Raw genomic sequence first — 9276 nt, forward strand, 5'->3', positions numbered from 1 at the left:
TCACAGAGATTTTTTGACCTACCCAGCAGTCTGAAATATTACATTAACCTTCATCACACACCATTAGGTGCTAGTTTAAATAACTGAATCTTGAAAGTCCCTGTTCCATTGAGTCTACATTGTATTTCAGACCGCAGAAAAAAAAATGTAACAATTGTTGAGCTGGTGTATTTTACATAAACTCTTAATGCGCCATTATAAAAAATGAAATTAAAAAGTTTTTAGATCCCATATGTGTTACGGTGCAGTATATCTGAACATATAATTTTATATTTGATTTTCACCACTGTAATCATGTCATAAAATCTTGATTTAATGAGTTAGTATCACTCAAAGTCCAAATGAACAAGAAGCTGTCAACCATCAAAGCAGACTGTAACACATGGCATTTCACATTCAGCCACAATAGTCATTCATGACTAGGCCTCAAAACATCTTTTGACTTCTTTGGAAAACATTTCCAATCTCCTAGTGTGATCAAAATAGGACCAAAATATGTTTAGATAAATATATATAAAAATAAATTCCTGTGATTGGTTCTTGATATCTGGCCCCTGCTGGGTCTAGTTAGTGAATCTGGGTCTCGGCCCACAAGGGTTGGGTTTGGATCCCAGGGTGGTGACCTGTGGGTTGTGCTCTGGTCCTACCATCGTTAATCATGATCTGCCAAGCAACAGCCACAGCTCACAGGTTCTTCTGAGAACAGAAGAGGTGGGATCCCCTTTCATAAAAAATAAATTAAAAGAGCATAGTTGATCATCTTGCCAGTCGAAGCTCAAAATCCAAGCTAATATTGGTGTACCGGCAATATAACCGTGTGCATTAATAAACGTCTTTTAATGGTGCTTTATTGAGGGTTTGTCAAAGCAGAAACGATTTCTGGCAAGAATAATTCAGCTGATGTTTATCATCCCTGTCCTGTAAGAGAACAACTACAACATGGCTCTTCATAAATGAACCCCACGTTCGACCTTTGCTAAGTACAGATCATATTATAAATCTCTTGTAATACACTGAAACTAGATAGGGTTGTCTCTGACAAATATAAGTATTCATCCTTTAGCCAGAGAAACAGCCTTGTTTCTGAACCTCCGGAGCAGCTGGAGAATGACGGACGTGCTCTGATCGCCTTCTCATCACACCAAGGCCACACAATGAGTGTCAGCCTCTTTTGTGTACTGATAAATATCCCATTTGATTTATTGTTTCCTTAAGGCTCTGGGTATTAATTGATTATTGCCTCAGAACTACCATCAGCACTTTCTTGCAAATAAGTCAACTTTTGTCTCCTGATGTAATTACCTGGAATACAAAGAAGCTGCTTTCCTGAAAGAATGACAACGTATTCGATTTCTACAACACTAAACATCCAGAGAAGACTGGCATTCCTACTGTTTCCTTTCCTCCTTTAAATAATCTTGTTTGAGGCAAGACCAATGTGTATTGTTAACAAAAGATAGTGGGCAGTGTAGCTCTGCTCTTATAGTACTTGAATGACGGAGATTTATTATAGTTATGCCTCTTATAATACACACACTGATGGTCTTTTAGATTTGAGTTTCTTTTTATATTTTCCCTTGTTGTTTATTAGCCTTGGGGAATAAGGGACACCTAAATAATAAGTATAATATGTATTTTTGTGTGAAAAAAGTCAACAAAAGCATGTTACTTCAACATACTGTTGCTTGCTCTGTATTTCAACTTCTGATATCAGTCAAATCAGGAAATATGTTTTTGTCTGAACCAATGTTTTTCGGTTTTAAAGCTAGTTCCCTTTCATGTTTGATCCTAGCTGTCGTCGCAAGGTACACATGTGCCTGAAGGATAGTGTAAATCATTTCTAGAAAATCTTTAGCACAATAGTGGTAATTCAAACTCTAAGTTCGCTACTAGCCTCTTTAGGTACATATTAGTAGCATTAGTAGGTAAACATTTGTTTTTCCCCAAGTCGCTGCTTTAAATCGTTCCTTTCATGGGTTAAAAGAGCAAGCCAAAGAGGAGGAGTAATTCCTATCCCATTATCGGATGTAGGTGCGAAGTGAACACATCAGCGATGAAGCCAAGCACGAAGATGATTACTCGGCTACCAGGCCCGATTCCCCTCACAGCTTCAATTAAGCCCCCCATTTTTTCAGCAAGTAAGCGATTAACCAGAAGACTGGTGTTAGACTCAGTACAGGGTGTCTCTCCTGCAGTCCACCATTGCTCATTGTCATAATGATCCATGGCCTGATCAGATTGTTTCTGCTGACAAAAGGCTGTCCTCGTCGGCCTTCTCTTTTATTCTGTATATCTCTTTCACAGAATCAGGGACACATATACATCACCCCCAGTATCGAAAGCGCATAAATCAAGTTTTAAGAGGCTTGTCTCGGTTCAGATTCTGTCAGACAAAGGCTTTGGGCCCAAGTCTGTTATTTATTGCTCCAGTGTTCGTTTGGTTAGCTTTTGTACATTCCCAGAAATAATTGTTTTATAGATCAATCTCCGTATTCTGCATTATAACCTGGTGCTGTGACAATGAGGGGGGGGACAGGAGCTTCTTTGTCTTTTGTTTTTCATTCTGTAGGTCTCTGTCACATTCTTATAAGTGCATCTGACCTGACTGATCTGAAGGCTACAAAGCGCTAAGCAACTCCAGACTGACTGTTTTAGGAGAGAGGTTATCAATGATTTCAATCTTCATTTGACTGCTTTCTAAATATGTCCATTAACCTTTCTGAGATCACCCCATTCCTAAGACCACAATGTGCCTTGTGATATATAGACAGTTTAGTAGGAAGTTGTAGATAGTAATGTGTTTCTTCTGGGCGGCGCTGCTTGAGATTTAAAAAAAGCCATCATTGTCCTCAAGCAGAGGGAAGATCAATCTTTTGTTTTAATAGTGTCTACCCGTTTACATGCTACTGCAGCAAAATGAAGCCATAATTACCTGTCTTAATTTATGAGTTTTTACCATGTCGGAGGTTACTTCAGACCCACCCAACCCCTCCCTTTGCTGTTGTTTGCAATATATTTCTGCAGCTATTGATTGCTATTATGGTAAATCCGATGTGCACAATGGAACTCTATCAGCAAAATGCAGGTTAATTATGTCAGGGTCAGCCTCTCCAGAATCCCTACACAGGGTTGGCTTTCACACTTTATGGCTTTAAATTAAATTGCAAGTACAAATGATTATCTAGTCCCCTTCATTCTGCTAATTAAGGCTAAAATCAGGCTGAAAAGAATATAACTTCAATGAGGTCACCTCTTCATTTTTTCTATTGAGTTCTAGAAGTATTTTAAATGCGTCTTTTACTTTTCTTGGTCTTGATGGCGTCCTCAAAAATAAATGTTAAAAAACATATCACATGTTTGTGAAGGTTAAGTTATATAATATGCTACAATCTTTTACCCATGATGTCAAGACGTTAGAGACCATAGACAGAAATGTGGATTTCATTTGTCAGTGCGGACCAATAAAACAAAAAGGAGTTGCGAGAGTTTTTCTAAAGTAATACTCCCTCTTAACAAACTGTCAGGCCTCTGACATGTCTCAGATAAACCAGCCCCATAAGAACCCTGAGAAGCCCTGTCGATGAGGTCTAAAGTTAATGGCATTGATTGTGGATATTGTGTTTCTCTATCTGCAGGGACTCCAGTGAATCGGATTCCTATCATGGCCAAGCAGGTGTTGGATCTCTACACACTCTACAAGCTTGTCACCGAAAAAGGAGGCTTAGTGGAGGTCATCAATAAGAAAATATGGCGCGAGATCACCAAAGGTCTCAACCTCCCTACCTCTATCACCAGTGCAGCTTTCACTCTCCGAACACAGTGAGTACGAATGGCAGAAGATGATTAAAGACCTGCGGCCGTCTGGTAACTAAATTTACTTGGATCATGGGCGCCCTGTTAGCTCACTAGATAAGTGTGCGTACCATGTAGGCTGAGGTCTTACCACAGCAACCTAGGTTCAATTCTGGCCTTGGCCCTTTGCTGCATCTCTCTCTCCCTGCCTTTCCTGTTCCACTTCACTTACAAACCTTCCAGTAAAGCATGGAAAAAAATTAATAATAATAATTGAAAAACAACATGGCTTGTTGGAGCCACAAGTGTAAGGCATGTGAATGAACAGAGGAGAGACAGTAAGATATATTTTGTACAAAAAAAGTACAAAACTAAAATATTGTTTATGAACATTGAACAACTGAGGTGGAGTTGTTGTTGTTTTTGCCTGTGAAGCATTTTCTGGTTAGTGTATGACAGAGCCCATGTTATGGCAGACTATACAGTATATTTACGTCTATCAGATCAGCATAGCTAGACTTGCCTAGACATTTAATAGACTAAATAACCTTTCATTTTCTTCCAAGATAGATGCATGTGAATCCTATAGTACTGATCACACCAGTATGTGGCAGGATAATTATAGGCGTGTGGTAGTTAAAGGATTTAACCTGTACCACAACGGTAAGCTTGTTTGTGCATGATATAAAAGACTGTTATTGAAAGCAATGAAATCATTCTGGCCCTACTTAACAGTGGGTGCTTGTGACAGTTCTCTTTTATTAAGCAGATGTTGTCGCCTGGTCAGCACTTCCACCCAGCATCAAAACATCCAGTCACAAACACAATATCATACAAATATGCTGAGTGGTTTTGAAATCACACATCCGTTTAAATATTTAATGGACTTGCTTAAATCTTTGCACATGACTACAGCCAAGACAACAGGCTACAGGCAAACCGTGTGACCCCTCTCACCCCCCAGGTATATGAAGTACCTCTACCCATACGAATGTGAAAAGAGGGGACTGAGCTCCCCTGGGGAGCTCCAGGCAGCCATCGACAGCAACCGGAGGGAGGGCCGTCGGCAGAGCTACGGATCGGCCATCTTTAACTACTCCCCCGTGGGTACCCCCTCCCTCCTCTCCTCCCCCAAGATGCAGATGTCCCACCTGAGCATGGCCAACGGCGGCCACCTCTCCCAGTCCCCGGTCATCAAGAAAGGTGAGGGGGCGAGTTCTGGGGATCCATCAGCCTGCTACGGCTGAGTGGGTAGAAAAGGGGACCTACCTGGATATTTACCAGAATTGACCACCAACCAGGCTGACAAGTCACTGGTGTGATGAGAAGGCTCATCTAAGGATATCATAAGCACGCAACCCCAGCGTAGTCTCTCATGCTTTTCGCTAGGCATGGTCAGATCCTCATCACAGTGAGACGAAATGTTAATTTAACACCAGGAGGGTTTATATAGGTCCATCTCATGAGATTGGTCTTATATAAACACTCAACGAGTAAAATATACACTCCTGGTGTTAAATTAACACTTTCAAATTGGCTGACTTGTGCAGCTCAATTGTTAACATGTTTTAACAAAGTTTTACTAGATATTAACCCCCAAAACTCCACATCTTGTCAAATTCTCAAGGTTGACTCAGTCGCTGCACAGAAATATTTGATCATGAAAAGCTTTTGGTTATTCAAGTGTCCAAACCACCAGCCCTCTGAACGGGTATGCAATCTGTGCAGCTTTGACTCTTATTTCTATACTTGACACGCTCACAAACCAGCAGAAGGAAAAGTATTCTCCTGTCTGAAAGTATATAGCAACAGCCCCTGTGCCATGTTTATGTTTATGTAAGCGGTGGGTGGTATGCTCTTCACTCCAAAGAGGAAGCGTCTGGCAGGACTTCCTCGTACCAGCACTGCCAATGTCCACCTCAGATCAGAGAGTGGAATGTGGAGCGAGGCATAATAGTCTTTTTAATAATGGACCCACAAGGAATAAGGGGAGGGGAAAATACAAAACAGCAGACTGTTTTTTCATGTGGAACACAAACACAACACGATGTACAATCACAAGATTAATCAGTATTCCACAGCTCCTGCTTCACACAGTTGAGTTCTGATTAGGGTCAATTTCCTGGACGATACTCAAGTATTAAACTGACACAGGAATTATCTGTCAAGGACTAGCTGTAGAAAAAACTACGGTAACTTGAACTTTATAGATTTTCCTGTCTAGGACCATCAACCAATCAGTTCAACCAGGAAGGAACCAAACATTACGCGCGCATTACTTATAGGCCATGTCGCACAACGACGATACGAAATCTGACCTCTGTCCTCTCCGCTCCGTCCTGCAGAGGAGCCCATGATGGGGGGCTGCCTGGCCAGCCGGCTGCCCCTGTCCCTGGGAGGGCACCACGCCGCGGCCCAGGCCGTAGCGGCGCAGGCGGCGGTCCAGGCAGCTGCCCTGGAGCAGCTCAGGGAGAAGCTGGAGAGCGGAGAGCCACCAGAGAAGAAGATGATGAGGATGGCGGAGGAGCAGCAGAGGCTGATGCAGAACGCGCTGCAGCAGAACCTGCTGGCGATGGCCACTCAGCTGCCCATGAACATCAAGCTCAACAACAGAGGTGAGGAAAGGGTTGTTGGGGTGGGTTTAAGCACACAACCCGTTGGATCCTTTTCAAGAGGGTGAAGCCAGAGGCATTGTGGGAGAGTGGAAGTAATTTTTCCAAGATCTGAAGCCATTGGACCATCTAAAGTGAGGTGCAAACCCCGCTTTAATTGCTATTATGAGAAAGGCGGTCGCATATTCATTTTGTTGGTTGAGTTCTTGCCTGTTTTTTTGCTTTATTTTTTGATAGGCCAATTGTAGAGACCGGAATGCAGGGAGAGAGAGGGGAGCCGAATTCTAACCCAAGCCCCTGTGTTAATGGGATGCACTTTTACCCAGTTATGCTAGAAGTTAACATGGTTGCTACAGCAGATATTTTTAATGAGAAGGGATGTTCAATGGTCAGATAAAGTACTTAAGCCCTTCCTGGTTCTCTTAGTTGGTTGTTGATTGGCCAATCAATGACACTGATTTTCTGAAGTTCTCACACACAGACACTCAGTTCGTACTGTTTAATCTCAACCTTTACCAAAATAAAAGTTTCAAATAATGTTGCTTTATGCAACAAAAAGTAAATGGAAAAATCTATACATATATATATATATATATTCTACAAGCAATACTTTTTTCGGAAACTCTATACAGGGCTTCCTGTCTCGTATGTCAACAACTGTTAAAACTTCAGTATGTTTACTTTTCCTAAACAGCCACTTACATTGTATGAAGTTTAGCTCAATGGCTGGTATTACCAAGTTAAGTTATGCTATTTCATAAGATGGTGGAGTTGGATATATTTATGCAATACCACTAATACACAAATGACTCATTATAAGATCTGCAATTTGCCATAAACTCCACTGACACTATGAAGAAATACAGTTCCATGACATGTTATCAGTAAAACTGCCTTGTGTCTATCCTCATTGTGATGGCTCTAGAAAGGTTGGTGTTGGACAAGCAATAAGTCATTACTTAATGATTGAGGCTCAAAGTAAGAAGGAGAGGCCTATTTGCTCATGTGTGATAACATTTCTTTTCGCATGACCGCCTCTCTCGTAATAGCAATAATAGTGGGCTTTGCACCTCACTTTTGATGGCACAATGAGTAACAATCTTAATTCCACTCACCATGGACACTACAATTTAAAGATTACAGTGAAAACACTATGATTTGCAAGTGACCAGAGTGTCTGCAGATGTCCATGTGATGTTTGAGGACACGTAGATTTAAAGAAATGTTTATCTGGATATATCTACCATTTACCAAGTCTTTGTCAATGAATACTGATATCATAACTTAAAACTGAAATAATTGTGGGTATTTCTGGCTGTGCTTGTGTGTGAGAGAGAAAGTGTGTTTTCATGTATTTTCTCCACATTTTATATCATATTGATAGCATCAAAGTTTTTGAGCACTTGTTTAATGTGTCACGATACTGCTTTGACCTACGACCAACATATACAAATAGCTGCAGCATCTTTTGACATTTCTTGCTCCCTCAGAACTCTTTAATAAACTGCTTCTTATCCTGTCACTCTTTGAGATATCGCCAATACTGCTTCGGAGCCCTAGTTCTTGCTTCTTGTGTTCCTTTTTTAAATGCTCATATTGAGTTTTTCTTTCTCGCTCTTTGCTTCCCCTCCTGACAGATGATAGACAAGAGACCGCATTGAACCTGTCTACCAACGGCATTAGCAGCATCAACATGTCAATAGAAATAAATGGAGTTGTCTACACAGGTAAATAGAGCACCCGTTTGCTGATGTAATTGCAGGCAGGAAATTCAATAAGTTATAGCAGCACCCCGTGCCTAGTCCTCCACGCAATTTGATGTCTTTGCTATAAAATCCATTGTAATGAAGTGGCAGTCCAATAGTGTTAAAAAAGTTAAATATCTTAAAATGGGGCCTGTGGATTTGAGGTCGATGGGGCTTATTGTCTTACGTGCCTGGGATGGAAGGCCTCCCAGTTTAGCCCCAAGAACCACCGCTTGTGCCTTCGAGCGGAGGAGCGGTAATTACCTAAAGATAGGCAATACATGTCATGCCATAAGCCTGCTGGAAACTTCCATTGGACCTGAAGTGGCTATCATATTTAGTCGAGAGCTTTTTCTCTAAAGCCGGTGTTCAGTGAGGTGAAGCTTGATCCAGTTGATCTTGCCCCCCACTTAACGTCTACTTTAATTAGGCCGAATGTAATCTTGGGGAGGGCCCTGTAGACTTGGAATGTGACCGAGAGGAAACCGATTGAAAGAGTTTGGGTTGATTTCGGACAGAATCTTTAGTCGACTGTTATTTTACCTATCTATATGTTCAGTCCCCATCATGTACTGACATACGCCTCCGAGTGGATATGCATGTGTTTTTATAAAAATACTCGTTTTTTTATTTCAACGTAGTTTTGATTTGTTTTTGATTATCCAGGTGTCCTGTTTGCTCGGAGACCAACCATTCCAGGAATGCCAGGCGGTCACCAAGGCAACCACACCAGCTCTCAGGAAAAGACCAGTCCAGGATTGCCCTCACAGATCCAGCCGCCCTGCTCCTCTGCATCCTCAACCTCCTCCTCATCCTCGATCCATGGACTTGGAAACTCCTCTCCCTGAGCCCCCCCAGCCCCCTCCCCCATCCCCCCAGCCCCCTCCCCCATCCGCCCAGCCCCCCCTCCCCCATCCGCCCAGCCCCCCCTCCCCATCCTTCCCCAAGACAACAAGCAGTCTAAGATATTTTGAGAGAGACTTTTTTGTTTTCGAAGCTGGCTTTTTACCCTGTCCCTCCCTTCCTTTTCACAAGCTCCCTTATTCCAAATCGAAAGAATTTATAGGAAAACAACGTTTTTATTTATAGGGAAGAAAAAAAATCTGTAGAAAGAAATAAACGATCTC

General features: G+C 41.8%; 1 protein-coding gene across 2 annotated transcripts in view; it reads left to right on the plus strand.

Annotated features, from left to right (window-relative positions):
• Positions 1-9056, plus strand: part of arid3c (AT rich interactive domain 3C (BRIGHT-like)) — a 54596-nt gene extending 45540 nt beyond the window's left edge. For both annotated transcript variants that reach the window (XM_067228324.1, XM_067228325.1), the window contains 5 exons: positions 3636-3819; positions 4757-4995; positions 6138-6407; positions 8042-8131; positions 8816-9056. In XM_067228324.1, coding sequence (XP_067084425.1) covers positions 3636-3819; positions 4757-4995; positions 6138-6407; positions 8042-8131; positions 8816-8997 — 965 coding nt within the window. In that variant the 3' untranslated portion in view covers positions 8998-9056. The remainder of the gene's footprint in view (positions 1-3635; positions 3820-4756; positions 4996-6137; positions 6408-8041; positions 8132-8815) is intronic.
• Positions 9057-9276: the final 220 nt, after the last annotated feature.

This window comes from Osmerus mordax, chromosome 24 (genome assembly GCF_038355195.1).
Source record: "Osmerus mordax isolate fOsmMor3 chromosome 24, fOsmMor3.pri, whole genome shotgun sequence".
Taxonomy (NCBI): Eukaryota; Metazoa; Chordata; class Actinopteri; order Osmeriformes; family Osmeridae; genus Osmerus; species Osmerus mordax.